The following is a 27,312-nucleotide window of genomic DNA, read 5'->3' as shown; positions in this document are numbered from 1 at the left end:
CCCTGGGGGTGCCCCCCTCCACCCTGCTGCGCCCTGACACCCCACACCACGCTGCTCCTCACGGGGACGTTCTTTTCTCCCCGCTCCATCTCTGACACCACTCTGGGGCACCATAGCTGCCCCTCTCCCACCATGGTCACCTCTACTTCAGGACAGGATAGTTGAGAAACAGAAAGTGAAAAAAGGAGAGGACTCCCTTGTATTTTTAACCAAAGATACATCAAGTGCATAGAGACAGAACCACAAAAGAATCACAGCAAACATTCTAGACAATCCAGCGGTCAGCACCAGCTCACTCTGTAAGGAGACATCATTGTGTGACCATTCTGGAGTCACCCTGCTTGGGGTCAAATACTGGCACTGCCCCTTACAGCTGGGTAGCTTGGGTTCCCTTAACCTCACTGAGCCTCAGTTTCCTCAACTGTAAAATGGGGAAATGACAGCACTTCCCTCATATTGCTGGTGTGAGGCCTCCACAAGGCCAGGGAAAAGTATGACCCAGCGCCTGCCCAAGGTAACTGCTAAGCAGATGTGAGCTATGACAACTAGCGTGCATTTTTCAGAATCCTAGAAAATAATGACTCTGTTTTAGAAGGCGGGGCCAGGATGCTGGGTGGGTGTTCCCCGGGCAGCGAGCCTCTGTGGCTCCAAGGGCTTCCTCCTTTTGCAAGCGTTTTTTTTGGCACTCCCACAGCCAACTCTGGGAGGGTTTCCTGGACAGAGGTCGTCGTGGCAGTTGCCTTAAGACGTGCAGCCCAGGCCACAGCCGCCAGTGCTCTCTGACCCAGGTCCACTGCAGGCGGCGGCAGCAGCAGCCCCAGCCGGTGCAGCAGCATGGAGCTTTGGGGGCCCTACTTGCTCCTCTGCCTCTTCTCCCTCCTGACCCAGGTCACTGCTGAGACACCTACCTCCAAGGTCAAGAAGGCTGCAAATGTTAAGAAAGGTAAGGAGGGGGGTGGGGCCCCTCCCCATCCTCCAGGGAGCTGGTCGCCCTCTCCTTTGCAGGTCCTCACTCTCCTTCCCCTCCTTCACTTTCCCTCTCCATGAGTCCAGGGAACTTCAGTGAAGTACCCCTTGGGACCTGGGAGAGTCCTCCAGCAGCAGGGGCAGTTGTCAAAACTGTAAGAGTCACTGGTTCTTAGAATCGGAAAGAAGCTTCCACATCACCTAAACTGACATCCACTCCCCCACCACCCCAATATTTTACAGAAATCAAACCTTTGGCTCAGAAGTCTGGACATGTCCGACTCTCATCAGGAATGTTGGCAGGCTTTCCCTTGTCATCTCCAAACCTCAGGTTTCTCAACTGTAAAATAGGGATTGTGGCATTTGCTCACAACGCTGGTTGTGAGGATTTAATGATAGAAAACATGTGAAGTGTCTGGAACATAAGATATACTTGATGCACGGTGGGGGCGGGGAAGGAACAAGTTAATTCTTAGTTCTATAGTGTATCACAGCCTCAAGGAAATAAAAATGTTCAAACCCAAACTAGGATAGTGGAGGCAGCTTTGCTCTCCCTCTGTTGCCTCTGGGTTTGGGGTGTCCTTGGGTTGCCTTGGCCTCAGCAAGGCCTGCCCTTGGAGCCCTGCCTGCAGTGAGGTCACCGCGGGCTGTTTTGAGACAACATTAGTGAAATGCCATGGCAATGAACTGGGCTGTCACCCCCCACAGGGCTCCAAAGCGAGGAGAGAGAGTTCAGGGGATGAGAGTGCTGATTAAGCAGAGAAACAGGTGGCTGGGGCCAAGAGCACAGAAAAGGCAAGGCAGAGGGGCATGGGCCACCCTCAGGCCCCTCTCTGAGCCTCTTCTGTAAATGGACAGCTGCCCACTGGTCACGGACGATGTACATAAGGGCACATTAGGACCATGGAGACCCACAGGCCTGCAACACAGAATGGGCAGATCTGGGTGCTGATAGGAAATAATCCCCAAGGTTCAGTTCATAAAGTAAACAACAGAAAGTTCAATACTTTGAATGGATACTATGCTGACACTGGTTTTGAAAAAGGGACTTATATAAAAATATATATTTACTTGTATATGCATAGAATTTTCTGGAAGGATCCACAAGAGTTAGTAACAGTGATTACCTCTGGGAAGAAAAACTAGGGAGCTAAGGGCAGACCTGATTGGGAAGGAGACTGACGTTTTGAACTGTTTGGGTTTTTAAAAGTTATATGGCTATATTACCTTTTACAAAACGTTCATTAAAAAAAAGAAGACTCACAGCATGCATGGTGTGTCCACGAACGTTAGCTAAAATTGCCACCAAGGATGTTCTTTGTAAAGGATACACAGTTCCAAAGGCAAATAACAGAATTTTTGAATGTGGAAAATAGTTGCTAATTTCTCAAGTTTACCAAAGATTTAGTATGTATTTATTTAATCATGTAAATCATATATTTGATCATATGGACAAGAAGGTCAAACCAGACAATGCCCTGGTCCTCTGCAACTGTCACACTTGAACCCTAGCTCCATGTGGTCCCCATGGAGGTGGCCCATGGAGGTTCAGGACTCTGGAGGCCCGCAGAACAGCTGACAGAGCAAGAGTGGAGTGTCCTGTCCAGCCCTGCCTCTTGCTGAAACCCACTGCAGCTTGGTTTTTCTTCCTTCGACCTGCTGCCCACCTACACCACACATGCTTACAGAGCTCTTTCTCCAGGTAGGGGCCAGTATACGTGCTGAACACTCTAGCAGACAATCAGCATCCCTGCTCTTAAGATGTGAACCAATTTGAGAACCACGGTGGTTCTCCCTCAGGAATCATCAGCATCATCTGGGAAATACATTAACATCCAGGCACCTGGGACCCACCCCCAGAAATGCTGGATCAGGGGCCTGGAATGGGCCCCAGCATCTGCCTTTCCCACCAGTCTCCAGTGATTCCTGGGAGCAGCCAGGACTGGGAATCAAAGGAACAACCTAGTCATAGGGGCCAGTGCACAAAAGTGGGGGAGGGTGTCCGGAGGAGAGACAGTCGTGCCCAAGGAGACCCCTCAGTGCCCGCTGAGTGGTGGAGAACAAGCTGGCAGGATGGACGAGGGGAGGAAAGGACAGCATGTGCTATGCCCCCACGCTGGCCCCCAGGGTGGGATGAGAAGGGGGAGAACCCAGGCTGCTTCTGGGAGCTCATCTGCCCCTGGCGTGGGGTGTGGCCTGAGCCAGCTGTATGGGGGTCAGCCAGACGTGAGGCAGGGAGGGCTTGGGCGGCTGGAGCTCCAGGGGCCATGTGGCCACACCGGGCAGAGGAGCTCAGGTGGGGAGGATGGCCTCACAGGGGGTCACAGACTCTTAGAACAGGGACCTGAGGACCTGAGGGCATCCATTTCAATAACATGCATCAGGAATCTGAGGCTCAGAGTGAGGGGCAGCACAAGGGCTCCGACTCCTAGCCCAGAGCTGTAGAAACACCCAACTCCCACGCCTTCCTCAGTGGAGTTCTGTTAGCACCTTGCTCCTTGGCCAGTCCCTGGAGGGCCCCTCATACACCCGGGCACCTTGGTGCAAATCACAAAAGGATCCCCCCTCTGAGCTGACAAATTATAGAAGAGCATCCCTTTCCCTGGTGTGGTCAAACAGCACAGCCAGGGCAAGGCTTAGGGGCTGGACATGGGCCCCCACCTGTCCGCTCAGCTGAGTGCCCTTGTGCAGTACCCAACTTTCACAACTTTACATGGTGCCCTGTGCTGGTGCATCACGGGACTGAGTACAGAGCTGCTGTGAACCACTGAGGCAGAGGCCCACTGTGAGGCACACATAACCCAGTCAGGCTAGTTTGCCAGCCCCAAACATTCCCTTTTTTGCCTTGCTCATCTGGGTGTTAATTTCCTCATATTTGGTAAGTTACATCATGAATTTCTATATATGCCAGTATGTTTCTTGCTCACGTTTCCTGCGATTCCCCTGCAAAGGAATCTGGGGTGGACAAAGGTCTGACTTCACCCCTCATACCGTGGACTTTATGCAGGCACAGCCAAATGGACCATGGAAGCACTTCCTCACCCTCTACCCAAGCTGAGCTCAGCCTTTCCTGAAGCTCCTGGGATTTCAGAAAGACTGGGGTCCACCCACTTAGCTCTCAACTTACACACACAGAGAAAGACATTTCACATCTGCCTCTCATGCATAACTGGCTCCAAACGGGCCTTTGTGCTCAGGAACGCTCACATTAGGAACCTGCTGCCATCACGGACGTGGGGAGAACAAGCTTGGAGCCATGCAGACTCGGGTTCGGGCTGCTGGCTCTGCCAGTTCAGGCGAGTTGCTTCAGTCTGGCCTCAGTTTCCCGTCTGTGAATTGGTGGTGGTATAGAAGAGACACATTACCCACGTCACAGGGCTGACAATGAGCCCAGCACTGGTCACACGCTTTATTTCTCTCAGTCTTTACTCTTCTTCAGAGTCCTTGGAGGTGGGGCTGTTATCATCCCATTTTACAGATGAGGACAGTGGATTCAGGGAGGCTGTGGAACTTGCCCAGGTCACCCACATGCATGCAACCTCAGAGCCTGTACACACGTTCACCTGTGCTGCTGCACACAGCCCCAGGCCGAGCGCCTGCCCTGCTGGTCTGTGTCTTGTTCCTCCAGCCTGGGGAAGTGAATCTGGGAGGTCTCAAGGGCCCCTGGTCCTGCTTCCTGTGCTCTGTTCTCCTCTAGAGCTGGGAGGGTGGTTGGGTGTCACCGAAGGAGCTGTCTGCACCCTCCACCCCGCTCCTGCCAATCCCAACCCCATCTGATCCCAGCAGCTCTCCTAAACAATGCAGTACAGGTCTCACTTTAGCAAGAGCAAGTGAAGGATGGTCCCCCGGCAGAAGGAAAACCACGAGCGATCACTTAGACTACCACCGGCAGGGACAGGGAGAGGGAGAGTATGCCAAGACATCAAGGTCGAGGGGAGTCGTTTCCCTCGTCCCCTTGTGGCTGACAGTGGTCCACCCCTCCCAGTCCCTGCCCTGCCCCAACCCCTACTGCCTTTCTCATGTGTTTGTGATTGTCCCCACTTCCTTCTGACCTCATCCTAGATGCCGTGAGCCCGAAGATGCTTGAGGAGCTCAAGACCCAGCTGGACAGCCTGGCCCAAGAGGTGGCCCTGCTGAAAGAGCAGCAGGCCCTGCAGACGGGTGAGTGCACGTGGCGGCCTCTCCAGGCAGGGGTACATCAGACAGAGGGGCTCAGGCCAGCAGCCAGCAACCCACCTGTAGCCTCGAGCCAGCACCACGCCCTGGCTGGCCCCTGTAGTCCAGGGCACTGGATTCAAGGAGCCCCCTCCTCAGCCTGCTTCTCTCAGGAAGATCCCCTGACGTGTGGAAGCAGCAATGTCCCAAAAGCACAACAAGCTCTCCCACAAGAATCCATTACCGCCCACTGGAAATGCGAGCCCGGCAGCGCTCATGGAGCAGAGGCAACCCTAATGAACCCCAGGAGACCCTCCGCTCAGCCAGCCCCCACAGCCCTACAGGGCGTGAGCCTCATTCCCTGTGTCAGCAGCTTTGCTGAGGCTGCCACTCTTAATCATCATCATTATGCTGAGGCAGGATTTATCACCCCTATTTTAAAGAGGGGAACTGAGGCATAGAGAGGTTCTGGTTTTGCCACACCCACCTGGCTAGTTAGTGCAGTTTAGGATGGGAATGGAAGCAGCCTGCCTGGTGCGTGCTGGGTGTGAGGAAAGGTGGGCTTTGGTCTTCCTGGCCCTGCACGAACCAGCTAAGCCAGGATGGACAAAATACACGGCTGCAGAGCCCGGGGACACAGCTCGTAGCCACCTGCCCTAGCACTGCTTGGCCAGCCTGCCTGGGCAACCTGTTCTCTTTCTCTCCACCAAGTTCCTTTCATATTGTCTCTATTTTCCACACATCTCAAAACTCACCTACTTCTTCGTGACCTTGCCCTGGAGAACACAGAATACAGACTAACAATAATACTTAACACATGGGGGAATGTTTAAAATGAGCACAGTGTTGTTCGGGGCCTCAGTTTCCTCATCTGTAAAGTCGAAGGGCTGGGGGTGGACTTGCAGGGCAAGCTCTAAGGTCTCATGTCTAAGCTTTGTGCTTGTGCCAAGACCATGCAACCCAGATGCCACTTGCCTCCTGAGGTGGGTGATGTGGTGGGGACCTCCCCGTGCAAAGTCCATGGCATATGGAGAACTAAACACCCCCTCCGTGTCTGCTGATTCCCAGGAGGTTCACAGGCTCCTGGCCTCCTTGGGGACCTTCTCCCTCTCATCACCCTCTCCTTTACTACCACTACCTGCAAACCACCTTGTCAATAACCCCACACAAAGCACTCCTGAGTTCTCCTGACCTAACTGAAGAGTTGAGAGAATCAGGGGTTAGGGGAGCAACCCTCCCCTCCCGCCATCTGCCCCTTCCCTCCCCCAATCAGCAAACACACATGAGGTCCTCCCCCAGCGAGCCTCTGCCAGGCACATGGAGGCAGAGGTGACCCAGCCGGGGTCCTGCTCTGGGAGCCTCAATATATTCATGAAATCAATGTATTCACTGGAACCCGCATGTGTAGGAAGATAAAGAAGGATTCCAAGCAAAGGGCATGGTAGGAGCAAAGCTATGGAAGGCCAGCAAGAATCAACGGGATCATGAATAGGCCAGAGTGACAAAATGTCAGTAACAATGGTAAGGCACTGAGAACTGATACTTATTGAGGACTAACTATGTTGGAGGGAGTGTTGCAGGTGGGGTTCCCAAGAAGTGGCCCCGAGGTGGAGTTTAGCCTGCAGGAGGTTTATTAGGGAGCACACCCAGGATCAGCACCCGGGGAAGGGAAGAGACAGAAGGACGCAGGAGTGGGAAGAGTGCCCTGCATGTCTCAACGAAAGTCTCAGCCAACTGCAGAGGGAGCCCTGACGACGGGAGGGCCCTTCAGAGCTGTCCTGAGGTGGGGCAAGAGGGCTCATGGGCCAGTCACTGGGTGCAGGCTGCTCTGGGAAGGGGGCACACCATGGGGGAGGGGGCTGTCTTCCGCTGATGCAATCCCCAAAGGGGCTGAGAGTTAAGAGTTGTCTCCCAGCAGCGCTCCCAGCAGCTGGGGTAGTCAATCCTTCACCCCAAGGGGGTCTTGGTGGCGTGTCAGTGTCCCCAGCAGGAAGGAAAGGCAGTGTGGCGCCAGCCTGGGAAGGGCAATGAAACCCGGCTAGGATGAGCTGCAGGATAGCACGCGGTAGGGCTGGCTGCCTTGGGACGGCATCTGTGAGTAAAGACACCTCTGTGATGCTGTAGGCCCGGAGTTCAGAATTCCAGGAGTGCCAGGTGCTCACGGGGACATGGAGATGTGTGTTAAGTGAAAGCAACTGAGTGAGAGGGTGAGTGAGTGAGGGGATGGGGGTGGGGTGGAGTGCAGACCCGCCCCTAACACTTTTGGGGTCAGGAGCAAGAGGACAAATGGAGGCATGTACCCCAACTGCCTAAACATTTAAGTTACAAACCCAGCTGAAGAACAAACTGCTGGGACTTCCCTGGTGGTCCAGTGGTTAAGACTCCATGCTTCCAATGCAGGGAGCCTGGGTTCGATCCCTGGTCAGGGAACTAGATCCCGCATGCCGCAACGAAGATCCCGTGTGCCGCAACTAAGACCCGGCGCAGCCAAATAAATAAATAAATATTAAAAACAAAAAAACCCCCAAACTGCTAAGTAAAAACATTCTATGCTCCTAAGCTGACCAAATATATACCTTCATCACAACCTTTGAGACCAGATTCAAATTTAGAATCTTGGACTCGAGTTCCATGCCTGAGAGAGCTAGCCCCTGGCCCACCGCCTGGGCCATCTCTTCTGTCCCGGGGGCTTGCCCGTCTCAGCTCCATCCTCCCAGTCGCCGTCCCAGAAGAGGCCCCTGGCAGACTCTGGGAGCTTGCTTGGGCCCCTGCGGCAGGGCTTTGGGATCCTGGGTACCTGGAGTGTGGTCTAGGCTCTGGGTAGGGATGTCCCCTGGCCCTGCAGCTTCTTGATCTTAGGGAGGGTGGGGCTGGAGGAAGATCAGAGCAGGTGGCTCCGCCTGGGCTCCCCGGGAAGCCCACTCTGAGAGGGAGTTTATTTATTAGGGAGAGCCCGGGGTCCCAACTGTGAAGGGAAGGAGGGGTTGGAAGCAGATTGGGCAGAGGGGGAGCTGAGTAGCAACACAGGCCCAAGGCCAGCCTCTGCCACCCTGTGGAGCCTCCAAGCTAAAAGGTCCCTTCAGACTTATCTTGCTTGGGGGAGAGATGACCCTACCTCTTCCCCTGGGCACTGGATGGGGCACCCAGGAGAGGGGTGTGACCTTGAGGGAGGGGCCGTGTGCAGCTGAGGGGGCTGATCTCACTCCCAGCAGCAGGGGCTCCACCACCTCTTGAATGGGGATCTGAGATGTGCATCAGTGCCCACCACAGCACGGCCCTCTGGCCTGGGTCTGAAGCCTGTCCATGGAGGACAGGATGTACAGGGATGGGATGGAGGATGGTGTGACTGCCCCTGGCGGTTGGCTCTTGGCTCCGGAACCGGAGACTTTGGGTGACGTCCATTTCCCCCCCTCCCCCCCAGTCTGCCTGAAGGGTACCAAGGTGCACATGAAGTGCTTTCTGGCCCTCGTCCAGGCGAAGACCTTCCACGAGGCGAGCGAGGACTGCATCTCGCGAGGGGGCACCCTGGGCACCCCGCATACGGGCTCCGAGAACGACGCCCTGTACGAGTACCTGAGCCAGAGTGTGGGCAGCGAGGCCGAGGTCTGGCTGGGCTTCAACGACATGGCGGACGAAGGCGCCTGGGTGGACATGACTGGCGGCCATATCACCTACAAGAACTGGGAGACAGAGATCACCGCACAGCCTGACGGCGGCAAGGTCGAGAACTGCGCTGCCCTGTCCGGTGCGGCCAATGGCAAGTGGTTCGACAAGCGCTGCCGGGACAACTTGCCCTACGTCTGCCAGTTCGCCATCGTCTAGCGGGCCGAGAGGGGCGGGGGCGGGGGCAGAGTCCGGGGGCGGGGCCAGGGGAGGGTGGGATCTTGAGCCCCGGAAGAGGGGCCGTGGGACCTTCCCGCCCCGCATCCCGGACCCCGCGCGCTGGGGGCCTCCTCTTGCAAATAAAGTGGGTGCAGCTTGGCGGAGAGTGGCTGCGGTCTGTGCCAGGTCCGAGGGGTGGGGAGTCCAGGAGCCCGGCCGGAGCCCAGGGAGAGGTCGCTTAGAAGGAGGCGAGTAGGGAGGTGGTGAAGGATGGCGAGCTGGGCGCAGAGGAGGGGGAGGAGGAAAAGAGGGGGGACGAAGGAACCCCTGACTGCTGCTGCCTTTTTAAAATTAAATAACTTTATATTTCATTGGATTTCCCACTTACAGAAAAGTTGCAAGAATTCCTGTATACCCTTCATCCAGATTCCACAAATATTGTTTTCCCATATTTGCTTATCCTTCTATTTTTTTCCTGAACCGTTTGACAGTGAAATGCAGACGTGATGCCCCTTTACCCCTAAATATTTCAGTGTGTTTCCTGAAAGCAAGGACATTTTCTCACGGAAGCAGAGCACCATTATCAAGGTCGGGAAATGAACACTGATACAATATTGTTATCTAAGTTACAGCCCTTATTCAGATTTCCAGGCTTCTTACTGCAGACTCCACTTCCTCGTGTTGGAATCCAGCATCCCCTCCACAACTCCAGAGGAGGAGGGACACCCCCACCTGACACCATCCTGTTGGGGATTCATTTCTGGGGTGCACTGACATGCTGAGTCCTGTCGGGGTAAGAGCACAGGCTGCCCACAGGGGATATTTGCATCCGCCTTCTTGCCCAACAAGGGGGCTGGTTCAGGAGCCAAATATGACAGTGGCCAACATTGCCTGACTGGTGTGTCCCCCTCCTTCCCGCTCCTCACAGAAAGTTCCACCCTAGCAATACCAGCTACTACTTATTGAGCCCACAGACTCGCAGGCACTCTAAGTATGTCATCTTACTTAATCTTATCCACCAGGACAGGCGTGTTATTATCCCAGTTTTGTAGAAAAGGAAGTTGAGGCTCAGGGAAGTTAAGTGACTTCCGTTGGTCACACAGCTAGTTAAGGAGCAGAGCCAGGATTACAAGGGCCTTGGCCTTTCCACCACCATGATACTTGTCTCATGTTACTGGAACTTCCCTGAGATAAAACATCAGAGAAGTGGCCTAGTGACCCCCAGAGGCTACTGGCCAGCTCCTGGTGTGACCTGGCCCATCCAACCATGTAGGCCCAGCTCTAGTGACACCCTTAGGGGAGGTCTTCCCTATCACATCAGCCATGGCATCATCTACTGTGTGGACTGTGCCACATCTTTTCTCCCTGGTTGTCTTCTAGTGTGTCTTGCCTTCAGCAATAAATTGATGATAGTTTGATTTGATCAAGGGGAGTGGGCTGGGCTGGGGTAGGTAGCTTACAATGAACTGTGTGCGTACTTTGTGCCAGACAGCCTGCTTGGCATTGTCACAGAAAGCATCTCGTGTAATCCCACAGTTATAGGAAGAGGTAATGATGGATGAGATCCATTATAGGTGCAGAAACTGAGGCTCAGAACAGTAATGTGATTTTTTTTCAAGACGGCCTAGTAAGTGAGAAGCAAAAATGCGATGCAAATCTCGGTCTGGCAACTCTGAATCTTGGGCTCTTTTTACCCCACTCAGCTATCTAGCAGGATGTAGGTGGCCACGGATTTTGTGAAGTTCCCTGCATTGGGTGGATGCCCGCAAGAGGGCACCAGGCCTCTGCATGTGAGCATGGGTCCTGGTGGAGAGGTGCCACCGTGGCATTGCCTGCTTCCAGCAGCAGGTGGAAGTATGAGCAAGAGAATCGTTACCCATCTTTAATCAGCCGGGAATGCTCTTACACTTGAGACACTGAGACTTGTGGACTTCAAGCTGGGGTACACCTGTCCTGGGATCCTGTCTTTAAGCTTTGATGTGTTTTTTTATCACAGATTTTTTGCATTAATTTTTATTTTTTAAAACATCGTGTTCAAATATTTTTTATCATAATTGCTGAGCTTTTAGGTACTTCCTTAAATTTTGTACCCCAGGGAGTGTCTCACTCACCTCACTATTCCTGGCCCTGGCTACAAAATTTGAATTTTCCAAGGCGTATATAAACAATGACAAGGTATTGGTCTCTAGATCTTCAAGAGAACTGGTTTCTACATCTTCAGCTTCTCCATTACTCTTTACTAGAGCTGATGGTAGAGCCCTCTTTCATAATCATCCATTTCCCTCTTTACCGTGTGTTGCCCTGGTGTGTAAAAAACTCTGAGGATGCACAACAAAGGGATAATTTGAAATACTGCTGTAAGGAGGCAAAAGACTGGGTAAAAACTCCTTTTGCAAGTTCAGTTGTTTCCAGTTCTTCGCCTTCAACAGCCTTGGAGAAGAGCCTAATGCTCACAGACCACGCAAAATAGATTCTGACGACAGAGCGCTTTTGACCTGTACCTTAGGAGAAGTTCAAGTATTAAGTGACATCACTCTTTTCAGTGACACCAGCCTACTTATCTGAACAAGACTGGAGTAATATTGATGCTGAGCCCTGCTTCACTCTAGGATACATGAACCAATGAAAGAAAAATCCATCCATCTGATTAAGAGATTCCTATTTAATCATGTGAGAGGGCGGTTTCTGGAAGGGTCTTTCTCTGTCTGCTTGTTGGCCCTTAACCAGTGTGCTGGAGCCATGTGCTCAGGCTCCAACTGAGCCTTGCTCTCTCCTCCCTGTCCCACCACCGCTGCCACTCCTATTCCTAATCCTTTTGCATTTGGCTGTTCCTACCACCTTCCTCAGCCTAGCTCATCCCAGCCAAGGGAAGGGAGAGTCAAGGGGAGGAAGTACAGATGGAGACCCCCAGTGTGGAGAAGGGGGTGCCCTGAGAGACCTGGGGCTGGTAATGGTGGCCCTTGCTGTGGGATCCTGGAGAAGGCCTGTGGGGCATGTTGGCCCCCAATTTCTTCACCTGCAAAATAAGGTTTAGCCTGGATGAACTCTTAAGCCTCCTGAGTCCAGGATTCTGCCCAACTATCCTCGGGAATGTCTTTTGTAGAATTCTCTCCAGAAGAGAAAGCTGTTTGGTGGTTGTTTCCTCTGCCCAAACGAGCCCCCGCCCCCCGACACTTTACTTTCTGCAGCGATCGTGGGCCCTGCTCTCTCTCTCTTAAATCCCCAACAGGTACAAATTCAGATGCCTGGTGGACACCGCCACCTAGGAGTCCTTAGGCACCTAAGTTAACATGTTTCAAAAGAGAACTTGGCATCTCCCACTCAAGTCTGCTTCTCTTCCTGAGATCACCATCTCCATGGGAGGTCCCCACCTTACCAGTCACTCAAGCCCCAGACCTGTGAGGCATCACAGGTGCCTCAGTGTCTGTCACGCTTGAGATCCAAGTCATCAGGACTCCTGGTGATTTTACTTGCTGAGGAAGTCTCAGATCACCTCTCCTGTTCTGCTGCTACTAGGCCCAAGGCTCCTGCTTGACCCTTAAAAATAATATCCTTCCTGGCTCCCATTTCCCGCCACATCTCTCCCAGCCTCCCTAAACCATAGCCTTTCCTGCGTAACCACTAGCTAGCTATACAGCAGAGAAGGCTGGTTCAAACTTTGGTCACAGTCGGCCCCTGGAATGCGAACTTCCCTCCCACACACGTACACATATTTGCTTCAACTGAAAGCATTAATGTGTCCTGGATGCCTTAAACCTCTAGGCACGTTCTTCTTTTGATTTTGGCTTTGCTGACAGTGGAGATATTAATAAAAACAAAGAAAATGAGCAATGTGTGCATTCCTGATGTGTGCTGGGCTCTGACCCACAAGCCCCTATGTCCTGACAACAACCCAGGAATTACCTCATTTAATATTCATAATAACCTAGGAGAGAGGTATTATTAAGCCTACTTTACAGTTGAGGAAAATGGAGTACAGAGAGGATAATTTTTCTAAGAACATCCATGGATGGGGCTGGATTTCCAGCACAGGTCTGTTGAGTTCCAAGGCCCATGTGCCATCTACTATATACATTCAGTTCTTCCTGAACCTTGAAGAAAGTTTTCAGATAATTCATGATGTGATTGTGAAAGTTTTGTGAAAAGGAGTTGATGGTGATGTGCATTGGTGTGTATTTGAGATTGCTGGTAGGGACTCCTGTAAAAACACATTTTCCACCCAGATTTTCCAGGGTTGTTTCTGAAGCTTAACGTTAGATTCTACTTTACCTGCTTTCATGGGTGACTCATGAAAAGCATGGTTTATGAGTGTCTCTTTCAGGCTAAAAATCATGACACAATCTACGAAGAAACTAACCATCTTCTCCACTAGAATGTACTGCTGTTTCATACAGTGTGAAAACACAGCCAGGGGAGAAACATCTCATAGATCAATGCAATCTTCAGATGAAAAGACCGAGGCCCAGGGAGGTTAAGTGACCAGCCAAGGTCAAGCAGCTTGCAAGAGAATGAGCCCAAGAGTCTCACTTTGTTAGTAGAAAGAGCTTTGTGCAAACCATTTCTCCCAACAGCCAACTAGTAAGTACTGAGTGCCTTCCATGTGCCAAGCACTCTGCCAGGAGCTGGGCCATGAGACCTGGATCCTGTTCTTGAGGTGTTCACCTGCTTGCTGAGGGACTTGGCATTTTAAGGAGCTCAGAAACAGAGGGATGGGGCTGGGTTTTCCCCCTAAGGGTAGCTCTCCTGTTTCGCATTGTTGGGAAAACAACTGTGCAGTAGTCGTAGGAAAATGTCTTTCAGAATAGGACATACAAGCCAAAGAGCTAGGTCAGAGACAAATTGGAAAACTAGTGTTTCCTCCAGTTCATCATCAAGTTTCATCAGGAAAACCTACACCAGGTTGAAGTTACTCATTGGTAGTGAAATAGGATCAGGAAGAAACCCTGGATTTGGATTCCAGCTCTGCCACTTTCTAGTTCTGGGACCGTTGGGAGAGTCACAATCTCTGAGCTGTGGTTTCTTCGATTGCATGGCTTGAAATGGGAGAACAGAGCATCAGAGCCAAGCTCATAGACATGGATGGAGACAAACTTCTTAGCCTCTCATGTTCACCAACCATGGCTGCCTCAACTGTGGTTACTGCAGTCTCTTCCAATCCCCTCTGAATTATTCTCTCCGAGGCCATGGGAGAAGGCATCAGAGAAGGGCCTGGAATCCATATCTGTTAAGCTGTCACCCACTCTGCTTCCACAAACCAATTCAACTTTCTGGGGTGATGAGAGGATGTGCCCTCGGAGGTAAGAGCAGAAAACCATCCCTTGGGGACCGTGGTGACCCAGCTTAGGATGAATCTCTGGGGCTGTTTCCCCATCTGTAGAGAGGGCATAATGCCTCTCTCACACCACTGTTGTGAAGACTAAATATACATAAAGCCTCTTGCCCACTGCTTGGCACACAATTTTGAAGACCATGAGAAAGCAGTACTGTATGAAAAAAAGCTTTGGAAATAAGACTGCCGTATATAAAAGATAATAAAAAGCCATGACTTTTACCTGGGTAGGAAAAGCCACAATGAGCTCAACTGTGACCTAATATCATACTGAAAAGACAATTCTCTTGGAAAGATAGTCTGGCAATGTAGTTGGAGCTGAACTAATACGGACCAGGTCAAATTGAAGGTTAGGTCAGTGGTTCTTAACCCCAGCCAGACATTAGAATCACCTGAGGTACTTAAAGGAAAAACCAAACCCAACAGCCAGGCTTCACTGTAGACTGATTAAATCAATCAGAATCTGTGGGGAGTGGGACCAGGCACTGGGAGTAGTTAAAGCTTTCCAGGTGATTCCAAGCTATAGTGATTGAGAACTACTGACTTAGGTGAAGCTACCTAATCTTAGGTTAAGATTTTGAAAGAAATCCATCAGCTCCAGAATATCTCCCCCCATGGTCTGCCTCAGTCTGAATTTCCTACCATTCTAAGCACTGAACAGTGGTACCCTGCACAGTAACCAGGATTGGCTACAATCAGTTTGGTTACTGTTCTATATTGATTTTGACAGGAAGTAGAGGTTCATCTTGAAGGACTTGGTATAGTAAGTTAATTTCAGTATGAATGTTTATCAGTTAGGATTAGATTTTGTTGCATATAATGAAAATCCAAAATAAAAGAGCCTTAAACAAGACAGAAGTCTAGAGGCAGGTAGTCTAACGCTGGTATGGCATCTCTATGGTCATAGGGGACACAACGTTCCTTTTATTTTCCCACCCTACTGTTCTAGTGGGGGCTTTCCATCTTTGAGGTCACTTCATGGTCCATGATGGCTGCTGGTGCTCCAACCATTATTATCCACATTATATCCACATCAAGTAAAAGCAAAAGGAGAATGGACAAAAAAGGTCCAGTCAGCTTCTTTAAAGAGCCTTTTCTTTTTCTTTTATCTCATAGGCCAGAACTTTGTCAAATGTCTATCAGCAAGGAAGGCTGAGAAGTAAAACCCTTTAGGTAGGTTCCTCTATACCCCAAATAAAATTAAACTTTATTAAGGAAGAAGGGGAAGTGGTAGGTGACCAGCAGTTTGTGCCATAGAGCCATTGCAGATCCAAAGCCTGAACGTGGGAGGGAACTAGAGGCTAGGAGGCAGGAGAATTAAGAGGTCTTGAAGGAGGAATGGTGATTCATTCGTGTGGTTCCCAAAAACTTGCTGCCGTGGGTCTTTCAGTAAGAGAAGCTTACTTTCAATTGTGTAGCTGGGTCAAGCCTTCATTCCTTTCAACAAGTTCCTAGTTTCTAGGCATGGCCATCTCAGCCTTAGTTTTGGATCAGTCGTCTCATAGGCCAGCCCTTTTCTTGAGAAGCCTGGACCTAGAAGGCTATTACACCCCAGGTGCCTTCCTGCCTGCCTACAACTGGATGGTAGAATCATTATTGCTGGTCCCGAGTCAAAAGCCACAGGGCATATCTTGACAGACCTTGGCTGAATTCTGTGAAGCTTTTTCTTTTCTGCTCCTCTGAGGAGTTAGATGCACCCTGTGTCAGTTAAGGTACCAGCAGGAAGCAGAATCCAACTCAGGTAGTTCAAAGGGCTATAACGAAAGGGGTACAGGCAGTCGTCGTTTTGCACAGCTCTGATATGCATGAATTTCAATGATCAGTAATTTCAATTATTTTAGTTAAGTAACACCAGTCCCCCAACAAGATGGTTAAAATTTCAGTTACATTTGTATATGAACTGTGAACAACTGTATAAAGCTGCAGTTGCTCAAGTATAATTGGACGGCTAGCTCATCAGTCCACAAATCACTATGTAAACAACAAATGCACAGCATGATCATGACCAATCATGTCACCTCTTTCAAAGCCTGTTGGTGACTGGTCACTGGACATCTGTTACTCAATTCATGCACAGACAGCAAAGTGTGTGGTTGTGTTGCTTCCTTGTTTCCCAGTGATAAACCCATGTGACTTTTTACAAAATGGTTAACTGAAAGAGGGAACTGGCTAATAAAGATGAAAATGCAGGAAGGAAATGAAAAGTGATAATACTGGAAGTAAAATTTGAATAGCATATTGACGGAGTTACAGAAGAAAGAGCTGACTGTGGGAGTTGACACTGCTGCCATTGGAGACTCTGGATATGCAGCCGGAGGAACTTAGGGAAGGTGAACTTAATACATAAATGAATAAGTGAAGAAAATGATGGAAGTGATGAAGATGTCCCAGAGGAAGTGATGCCAGCAAAAACCTGCTGGTTTTAAAGGAACTCTCAAAGGTATTCTGTGACACTGAAAGTAAAAAGGATAAAATAGTGGCAGCTGATCCAGACTTAGAGTATGTCAATTTGCCAAGGCAGAGGAAAGATGTTCACTCTCTATCAAGATATACAACAAGGAGAAGCAGGCAAACGCTGTTCAAAGCGTTCTTGGTAAGATTTTTACGAAGAAATACTTTTTATCCTCAATGTTTCTAATGCTTCAAATTAGTTTATTTAACACTAATTTTTACTACTTTTTCTCTTACCAATAGTAAGAGGGCTTTAGTGTTTTGACAAACGTTTTGAAAGGTCACAGAATAATCATATTTTTTTCCCACTGATTATTAAGGTTGTTTTGCACGGTCATTTTTACAGTCCCAAAACTACTGTGCAAAGTGAGGACTCCTGTATTTACAGAGATGGGGCGCTATCAGCAAACGAGCAAGGGATGGCAGGGCATTCTCAGGCTAGACATGACAGAAGGCACACGGCAGAAGGGCCAGGGGAGCAAATAGTGCATCTGGAGCCATGAAGCAGGTACACACGGGAAGAGATCTCTGTGTGGAGGGACACAGCCACAGACAGAAAATGCAAGCACAGAGGGGACTGGGAGAAACATCCCACCCTCCTGACTTTGCAGGTGCTTTTCACTGGGTGAATCCAGCTGAAAGGCAGCTTGCAGTAGTAGGACCAGGCAATGCAGTCAGGTCAGACTAGGGCATACAAGAGGGTGGAGGTGGGTGGAGCTTGGAAGGGGGGCATAAGTACACCTAACACTGTGCTGTCATTTTTATGTCCATGCCCTACAGTTGAGGACAGAGTTACCCGCCTCTCTGATGCTCAGTAAAAACTAAGTGAACACAGATGGGAATCTAGGTTTTCATTCTCTCAATATAAAGTCCCTTCTAACATCCACTGTGCTCCAGAATTCCCTTAGTGATGCTTGTCATATTGGCTGGGACACAAAACACAGAGAGTTAGAGGACAATTGGGAGGAGAAAAAGCAAACTCAATGTTTAAAAGAAAAATTTCTATTGACAGCCCCCCAAACTCAGTAGATTTTAAGCAAGATGGGCTAGGAAAGTGTCAAGTTACATTCTAAATACCACTGACAGAATGTCAGGGCAGGCGTGGGTACATCTCTCTCAGATGTTACTGAATATAAAGCATGTTGCTTGGGATCAAGTTTTAAAGCATCTTACTAACATGAGAGTTTCTACAACTTATATAAGAGAGTTTGTGTGTTTCAGTTATGTCTTTGGAAAGCTACTGGAGGTCTGGGGCATTCATTAATCAAAAACTTGCTATTGAAACAGGAAAGAGGCTCTTGTTGCTCTTCTTCAGAATGCTTGATTGCTACGAATGGTCTACTGTTAGGAGATGGCTGTACATATTGCTATTGCCCTGGGGCTAGTCCATCCAGGAGGTTCCAGTCCCTGGGGTCTACCCACTAAGCCCATTTAAGTTACTCATGCTGCCAGCTTCCTTGCAAAAGGATGGAGAGGATCAACAGGGCAGAGTTTCTCACCCTTGGCACTACTGACATTTTGGGCCATATAATTCTTTGTCATGGGGGCTGTCCAGTGCATTGTAAATATTTAGCAATATACCTGACCTCTACCCACTAGGTGCCAGCAGTACCAGTGTTGGAGCAGGCAGATAGCTAGATAGGAACAGAGAAAGGGGGACATGGGCCAAATGGCAGGGAACCAAACATCTTGTAGTCAACAGGGGTCCTTGGGCAAAGAAAAGCAGGAACCTCCAGACTGACGGGGAACCATACATTTTGGGGTGATAAGTGTCCTAGAGGCAGGCAAGGAAAGGTGGGAAAAGGCGGGAATCTCTGCTGTCTGAAGGTAACCTTTTGCTCATCATGCTCTCATTACAATAAAATTAGCCTTGCAGATAAGTTTCCATAATGCACCGAGGCCATGACACTTCCGATCAAGACTAAATAAGGACAAAATTCCCTCCTCCTCTCCACAAGGTGGAGCTGGGATGAATATCAGGGGCTACAACCCCAGACCCCTCACTCCCCAGTGAATATTCTGCCCCTTCATTTCTACACCCCCATATAACCTGCTTGCCAAAGAAACTCAGCACAGCTACTCACCTGAGACTGCCCACCCTCCCTTTGAGAATGTGCTATCAATTAAATAAATCCTCACTTTGCTTTCTTGACCTCCCTGTCTGTCTCTGAATTCTTTTTTTTTTTTTTAATTTTATTTATTTATTTATTTTTGGCTGTGTTGGGTCTTCGTTTCTGTGCGAGAGCCTTCTCTAGTTGCGGCAAGTGGGGGCCACTCTTCATCGCGGTGCGCGGGCCTCTCACTATCGCAGCCTCTCTTGTTGCGGGGCACAGGCTCCAGACACGCAGGCTCAGCAATTGTGGCTCATGGGCCTAGTTGTTCCGCGGCATGTGGGATCTTCCCAGACCAGGGCTCGAACCCGTGTTCCCTGCATTGGCAGGCAGATTCTCAACCACTGCGCCACCAGGGAAGCCCACGTCTCTGAATTCTTTCTGCCATAAGACAAGAACCTACTCCCCGATCTTTGGCGAGCAACAGCCAGGAGACTTGCCTCAGCCTCTCGCCTCTCTTGAGCTTGAGAGGCGCTGCCTTACTTCCTGCCATTACTCTCTCTCTTAACTCTCTCTCCCTCACTCTCTCTCTCTCTTCTGCTTTCTTATTGTCTGTCGCATTTTCAGACCTACTGCCACAGTGATGGGGTCAAGCCGTAAAAGCCACTAAGATGCTCACCACGAGAAATCTCCTTTCAGATGATGAGTGGGTCGTGCAATGGACTACAGAGACGGTAGGTCTGTCCGCCCACCTCAAGACAATTTCCACGCAACGTTTTAGGCACACAGTTAAAAGCATAACCCTGGGACTTCCCTGGTGGTCCAGTGGGTAAGACCCCAAGCTCCCAGGGCAGGGGGCTCGGGTTCGATCCCTGGTCAGGGAACTAGATCCTGCATGCATGCTGCAACTAAGAAGTCCGCATGCCACAGCTAAAGAGCCTGCATGCCACAACTAAGACCTGGCGCAGCCTAAATAAATCAATATTTTAAAAGAATAAGAATAAAAATAAAAATAAAAGCATAACCCTGCCCCCTCCTCGCAGTTACCCTTATAGGCTTATTATTGGTCCACCTATGCCTCACTATCCTTGTCTCGTCTCTGTGTCCCTATCTCACTCTTACTTTTGCAGCTTACTCTGCTGGAAATGGGGGAAAAGAAATCTGTCAGGCATTTTCCAACCTTGTCGCTAGGTCCTGCACTTCTCATTGTGCAAGGCGTGTCAGGAAAACTTTCCGGCCCTTCTCACAGGCAGCTAGGGACCCCAACCATAGGACCCCCCCAACCTTTGCATCCTTTGGATTTGCCTTATCCACCATTTAATTAACCATCATCAGGTTCAATTGTGTGGAAATATAAAATACAGCCTTACTTAGAGTTTGCCCCCTGGCCATGGCAGCTGAGTTCCTTCAGGAGCTCCCTCACTCTGTGGGTGGTCTGTGGGTGTACCCAGGGGTGTTGGGAAGGGGGACCCATGGTGGTAGGAGGATGCCTCAGGCCGCCATTCTTCTCCACCCAGCATTCCGCAGGCCCCCTCCATGGTCCCTCCCGTCCCCACTCCTGCTTTGTCCTGTAGGGGCGGGTCTGCTGCGCTTGCCTCCCCAGGCTTGAGGGATCCTTAATGGCCAGTGCCTGTTTTTGGAAACTTACCACCCTTTTAGAGAAAAGATGCTTCCCTGACTAGATGGGTCCTAGAACCATGAGGATGTCCATTCCAGGGGGACATACCCTGGAACACAGGGATTAATACTGCCAGAGTCTATAGAGAAGCCTTCAGGAAGGTCGCTCCTCCCGGGTTCCACGGACGCCAGGATAGGACACAGGCCCCAGGACGCTGTGGCCAGGACTGCCTTATGGGGGAGTAGCTAACCCCCATTTTGGCTAGAGCTGACAGGACTAGGTGGAAGGGGACACCTGGAACCCCTCCTGCCTTGGGGAGTCCCTACAGGCCCTCCTAACCCTAGTGCTCCTCTCTGTTACAGGAGCACCATCTACCTGAAGGAACGATGGGAAACACCTCCTCCATCTCCAAGGGCTCACCCCTCCAGTGCATTCTGAGTCACTGGAATAAGTTTTCTCTAGATCCTTTAAAATGCAAAAAGCTTGTTTTCTTTTGTGAAACAGCCTGGCCCCAGTATAAACTTGAGCACGATGAGGCCTGGTCTGAGAATAGAAGCCTCAACTGTAATACCATCCTACAGTTTGACATTTTTGCAAAAGGCAGGGAAAATGGACAGAAGTTCCTTATGTTCAGGCTTTTATGGCCCTAAGAGAGAACCCGGAGCTATGCAAGTCCTATGTTAGGGAACCTTGCCAGCTGGGACCCATTCAGGCTACAAAAGCCCTCTCTAGTGGCATCCCTGGAGGAACAGGTGCCCCAGACAGCAAACCCAAGCCCCAATGCTCTTTAACCACCTTCAGCCCCTCTCCTGTCCTATAAGTCTCTTTACCCTTCTGTACGAGAGGTGCAGCTGGAGCTTCTTTGCCCCCTTCGAGAAGTAGTACACCCCTTTTTCTTTGTCTGACCTCAACCAGTGCTGTACTCGTTCGGGCAGATTCTGGGAGGACCCTAGCCAGTTCACCAAAGAATTCCAGGGACTGACCCTCTCCTTTGACTTTACCTGGAAGGACCTAAATATTGTCCTTTCCCACTGCTGCACCACTGAGGAAAAGACCCGTATTTGGGCACAGGCTGAAACATATGTTGATGGATTACATGTTGTCCAACCACAACAATACCCTGTGGGCATGATGGCAGTGCCTCTAATGGATCCCAATTGGGACTATAAACCAGGCCAGGCTGGTATCACTAGAAGGGACCACATGACCCTTTGCCTCATTGAAGGGATGAAGCGATGCATAATTAAACCTGTTAACTATGATAAGGTTAAAGAGATCACCCAAGGCCAAGATGAAAATCCAGCCTTATTTCAGGCCTGATTGGTAGATGCCCCTAGAAAGTATACGAATGTGGACCCATACACGTTTGAGGAACACATTGTATTTGCAACCCACTTCATTAGCCAATCAGCCCCTGAAATCCATTGGAAGCTTCAAAAGCTTGCCATGGGGCCCCAAACCCCTCTCAACCTTCTAACTGACACAGCCTTTAGTGTCTTTAACAATAGACACCAGGCTGAGCAAGAAAGGAAGGAACAGCGTGACTTAAGAAAGGAACAACGGCAAGCCAGGCTTTTGGCAGCTGTCATGACAAGACCTCCTGGTCACCCCAAAAGTATTCCCAGAAGACCCCCCCGCCAGGAAAGGGAGCCTGTTTTAGCTGTGGGAGCCCCGAACACTAGAGCAAGGAATGCCCTGGAAACACGTCCCAGCCTCCACCCAAGACGCCATGCCCACTCTGTAAGAAGATGTACCACAGTGGAGGAGGGAACTGCCCCCAGCTCTGAAGGGAGCGAGGAAATTCCCCCATGCCAGTCATGGCAGTGGTTGATTGACGGGACCTGGGACCTCCCAAGGCTCCCAAGAAGACAGTCATCATCACACGGGAGGAACAGTCATCAGTGGGTGACCACTAACGTGGCACGTAAGCTTGTCCAGTTTCTAGTGGACATAAGGACTACTTACTCTGTCCTGACTTCTCATGCTGGGCCCCTTGCCCCTGAAACCTGCTCTATTGTTGGGGTAGAAGGAAGACCAAATCTAGAACATTTCACCACCCCTCTCACTTGCACCTGGAGAAAGACCCTTGTCACACAAGTTTCTTGTCATGCCTAAATGCCCCAGCCCATTTATTGGGAAGGGATTTTCTCTCAGCCTTGGGAGCAACTCTTACTCTCCCTGAAAACCAAAACCAAGGCCTATTTTTGGCTGGGTTATGCATTATGGACAGCGCAAAATATTCCCCCCAAATTAAAAAAACAAAAACCAAAAAACCTTACAGATCCACAGGTCTGGGATCAGGGAACCGCAGGGAAAACAAAGTTTGTCACTCCTGTAAAAATCACCTTAAAGGAGGCTAATAACTTCCCTTCCAGGCATCAATACCCTGCCTTTCCAGTAAACTCTCCGTTTCTCAGCTCTTTTGCTTCTCATGAAATCATGTCCCCTTTAACCACACCCATCCTAATGGTCTTCCTTGTTATTCACACTGGCACAGCTCCAGCTTACAAACATCCACTCTCAGACACCATAAATGCCATTGCTAAAGTTACTAACTCATCTGACTGTTGGATCTGCCCCCACAGCTGTACCTCCCCAAAGGACCTGTCTTTTAGGACTCCCTGCCTCCTTGAAGGACATGGTGGCGCTAACAGCAAAATATTCTGGGTTCTCATCTACCACCCAGTGAGGTAAGGAAGGACTGGGGCAGGAACCAACTGGAGGCCAAACTCTCTGGAACAGACATCCTCCTCCAAATCAGAGGGAAGGGTAATTTCATCTTTTAGGTAAAGCTAGCCTCTGCCATTTACTGCTATTAGCATCCAGGGACAAGAATTAGGATGGCTTAATGAAAACACAGTACAATCACACTCTACTTTTTAGTAATCACAGTTGGGTGGCAGACACCAACCAGACTGCCAATATCCAACATGTGGGGAACATCATTACCTGGTGGAAGAACCTAGTGACTGGAATAAATAAAACTAAAACTCACAATAAAAGCATAATATTCAATAATAGTTAACAATACACAAGAGAAGACCAGCACAGGGATTGGACAATATTCCAGACTAATGTTTAATATAACTAATAACTGTATTCAGATATACTCCAACTTCTCCCTGTTACAGCTGCTGTATCGAAACCTGAGGTGTTGAGGGGAAAAAACTCATGGCTTCAGGAAACTCCAACTTCAAAAGATGATGTGGCAGGGATTTCAGCCCATCTCACCTGAAGATGAGGACTACCACCAGCCACTGGATCTACTCCTCACTCTCCATCTCCGCCACTGTAAACAACCCCGAGATCCCTATCTCTGACAGATAGCAAGGAGATCTGGACCCACAGGTAGGGACAATGCCCGTGCTCACTCGAAGCAGTTACAGAAGATGGACCATCGACCCTTTGCCCCTTAAAAGATTTTAAGGGTGCAGACTCCTTGAAGTGGGAACGTTAGAGCAGGCAGATAGCTAGATGGGAACAGAGAAACGGGGACATGGACCAAATGGCAGGAAACCATACATCGTGTAAACAATGGTGGGGGGCAGGGGGGCTCCTCCGGCAGACAAAGAAAAGCAGGAACCTCTGGACTGACAGGAAACCACACATTTTGGAGTGATAAGTGTCCTGGAGGCAAAGAAAGGTGTGGAAAGGCAGGAATCTCTGGCGTCCGAACGTAACCTTTTGCTCATCATGCTCTCATTACAATAAAACTTTACAGATAAGAAGTTCCCATCAAGCACCGAGGCCATGACACTTCCAATCAAGACTAAATAAGGACAAGGGGGGGTGGTGGTGGTGGTGGTGGTGGGATGAACTGGGAGATTGGGATTGACGTAGATACACTAATACGTATAAAATAGATAACTAATAAGAACCTGCTGTATAAAAAAATAAATAAAATTCACAAAAAAAAAAAAGACTAAATAAGGACAAAAATTCCTCCTCCCCTCAGCAAGGTGGAGCTAGGATGAAAATCAGGGAATATGACCCCAAGCCCCTCCCTCCCCCTCCCCCTCCCCCTCCCCCTCCCCCCTCCCCCTCCCCCCTCCCCCTCCCCCCTCTCCCCCTCCCCAATGAATATCCCGCCCCTTCATTTCTACACCCCACATAACCGGCTTGCCAAGAAAACAGCCCAGCTACTCAGCTCTGAGAGCCTACCATCCCTTAAATAAATCCTCGCTTTGCTTTCTTGACCTGTCTCCTCTCTGAATTCTTTCTGCAATGAGAGGAGAGCCTACTCTCCGGTAACACGGGCTCCAGCTGTAACAGCCCAAAATACCTGCAGACATCACCAAATGTCCCCGGCGGGGCAAAACCACCCCCTGTTGAAAAGCTGAGAAGCAGTAAGGGAGAGGGTACCTGGGAAGCCCTCACAGAAAGAAGCCGTGCAAATATAATAGCAGTTGAGGCAGACCTTGTTTGTTTGATGCTTTAAATTCCAATGTCTTTCTTTCTTTTCTGTAGAGAAGTCTGTGCCTTTACTGGCCAGCCCGCTACTTGAGGGCAATGAAGCGGGAGGAGTGCGTGGCCCCCATGCCTGGCCGGCCGTGCTTCACAGGCTTATAGGTGATGAGAACTCGCCTAGGTAGTGGCCAGTCATCTCAGGGTTGGTTTTCACCTGGCTGAAGGTCTTGCCGTTGTAAACACCCTCCAAGCTGCCCACCATCTTGGGCAGGATGATCACGCCGCGCTGCACGTCTCCACCACCTCCGGCTCCTCCGTGGGAGGCACCGCCCTCTCGGCCTCGCGCAGGCGCTTCAGCAGCCACTCGACGGCTGCTTCCTCCGCAGGCTGTAGTGCAGCCGCTGCCGCTGCCTCGGGCTGTACGGCTGCATCAGCTGCTCGCAGGCCGTGTCCAGTAGCTGGTCGAGGTCCACGCGGCCATAGGTGAACTTGCGGAAGGTCCACTTCTGCTGTTCCTCCGTCACCTTGTTGGCACTTCCTAAATTCCAGTATCATCACTTAACGCGACTTATAAGGAAACCGTATTTCCCAAGCCAAAATTCAGGACATATGACTTAACAGAGGCTTAAAACAAAACAAAACAAAACACGTCTATGAACGTATTTATTCGCCAGCACTCTACAGTTTAAATCACACTTGTATAGGTTTTTTTCCCTCCTCTCTTACCCCTTTTATCCTTTACAGGCATTTCCCTTAACAAATCTCTTGCATGTCTAATCCTGTCTTGGCTCCTGCTTCTAGGAGGACTTGACCCTGTTCAGTGACTCAAAAAAAAAAAGGTACTGGTGAAGGAAGAAACCTATGGCCATCGAGGGTGCCGCTCAGATGGCTCTAACATAACCTGCCGCCAAGAGCTGGAGCTGACTGACAACCTTGGCTGCCACCCGGGGTTACAGGGTCCAGTCTTTCCCTGGCTGCCTCTGGGCAGTGACTGAGCTCGGCAGGGGCACCAGCATGGAACCTTTCCCGCCAGAGAGGTGACCCCTCTAAGGGGAAAGTTTAGCCTGCGGACGCCCCAGAGGCCTGGCCACGATTTTCTCAGAACTGTGCTGTGGTCTGAGGTTCTTCCTACCCAGTCCTTCTTCCCCCGTCTCTTTACACAGGGTCAGACCTGTACTGCAGAGGGCTCTCTCTGCAGACTGCTGCTCTTGAGCCTTCACAGGTGTTTCCCCCAATCGATCTCTTGCACTTCAAATCCCATTTTCCTGTCTGCTTCTCAGAGGATCTGACATGTAATGGATTCCCCTCACTAAAAAAAAAAAAATTATATAGAACAACGTAATATGTAGCCAAACTGTTTCCGAGGTAATCGAATAGTTATATTACTTAAAATCAGGGATGTACCAGAAAATTGGGATGTACAATCATCCTGCCTATGTTTCCTAGAAGAGTGGATTATATTTCTTTTTTTAATTAAGTTTTTAATTGGAATATAGTTGATTTACAATGTTGTGTTAGTTTCTGCTGTACAGCAAAGTGAGTCAGTTATACATACACATGTATCCACTCTTTCTAAGTGAGGATTTCTGTACTAAGAACGGCCACTTCTTATTGCCTTCCCCGCCCCTCTACCTGGAACTTCCTCCAATAATTCATGGGACACCTGCACACCAATGTTACCCTAATTCCTTCTCCTGCCCCCTCAACATGGCTTTGGAATATCATTCTATCCTGGTAGAGGAATGGAACCCTGGATCCATTCAGGTGACAAAGATATGAATCCTCTAAGCTAAGATACTATTTCACCCCCACCCCCAAGGAAATCCCTCTCCTCCTCCTCTTCCTCTTCAAATGTGAGGACCTCTATCCCACAATGAAGATATGAGACTAGGATATAAAGAAGGTTGGAACTTGAGGATCAAGGCTTGGCCTTTGTATTGACAAAGAGAAAAATAGTCCCTACCATCAGGCACTCAGAGCTAGGCTGCAACATTCTGCTGTCGAACAGAGCCAGTCTCACAGATCACCAACCTCAGACAAGGCTGACAAAACACCGTTCTGTAGTCATGTCTGAGCACAGACAAATACGAAGCCACTGTGCAAACCACAGAAATCACCCAGCCCCAGGTAACACAAATGACAGCTGTCCCTTCACCAACCACGGCTTTAGCTCTGCTGCCTTTGTCTCACCTTCTATATAAAAACTGAAATTCCTGAGCATAGAATCGATCCTGCTTCCTGATAGCATCCAATCCAGAGCAAACCCCTGCTTCCTTAAAACTTCCCCCACAACACTTAACACAAGCGCAAGTTCTATTCCAAGTACCTTGTGCTAAGAGGCCCCATGACTCCTCATCTATGCGTGTACACAGCCTCCTTCCCTGCAACAAATCAGTAAATCCAACCTTGTTCCTAGTGGTCTTTGGCTACAGGGCATAGACAGGTGGTCCACAGGTGCTGGATCCAGCCTATGAAAGAAAAAGAGAAGAAATGAAAGGCAAGACAATGATGAG

At 49.8% G+C, this 27,312-nt stretch overlaps 1 protein-coding gene and 1 pseudogene across 1 annotated transcript; one reads left to right on the top strand and one right to left on the bottom strand.

Moving 5' to 3' along the window:
• The first annotated feature begins 682 nt into the window (after positions 1-682).
• Positions 683-9,102, top strand: CLEC3B (C-type lectin domain family 3 member B). The gene is made up of 3 exons (XM_068558761.1): positions 683-943; positions 5,029-5,127; positions 8,543-9,102. Exons 1-3 carry the CDS (start codon positions 835-837, stop codon positions 8,941-8,943), a joined length of 609 nt encoding a protein of 202 aa, XP_068414862.1. The 5' UTR covers positions 683-834; the 3' UTR covers positions 8,944-9,102.
• Positions 9,103-24,888: 15,786 nt separating this feature from the next.
• Positions 24,889-25,547, bottom strand: LOC137774026 (small ribosomal subunit protein uS19 pseudogene; annotated as a pseudogene).
• Positions 25,548-27,312: the final 1,765 nt, after the last annotated feature.

The sequence above is a fragment of the Eschrichtius robustus genome, chromosome 12 (assembly GCF_028021215.1).
Source record: "Eschrichtius robustus isolate mEscRob2 chromosome 12, mEscRob2.pri, whole genome shotgun sequence".
In the NCBI taxonomy this organism is placed as follows: domain Eukaryota; kingdom Metazoa; phylum Chordata; class Mammalia; order Artiodactyla; family Eschrichtiidae; genus Eschrichtius; species Eschrichtius robustus.
Note: the sequence above shows the minus strand (reverse complement) of the source record. Positions and strands in the feature narration are given on the sequence as shown.

Excerpts from the sequence above, each read along its gene's own strand:
- CLEC3B (XM_068558761.1), top strand. The coding sequence starts at position 835 with ATGGAGCTTTGGGGGCCCTACTTGCTCCTCTGCCTCTTCTCCCTCCTG. Across the intron at positions 944-5,028 it reads GGCTGCAAATGTTAAGAAAG|ATGCCGTGAGCCCGAAGATG; the intron begins GTAAGGAGGGGG and ends ACCTCATCCTAG. Across the intron at positions 5,128-8,542 it reads GCAGCAGGCCCTGCAGACGG|TCTGCCTGAAGGGTACCAAG; the intron begins GTGAGTGCACGT and ends CCTCCCCCCCAG.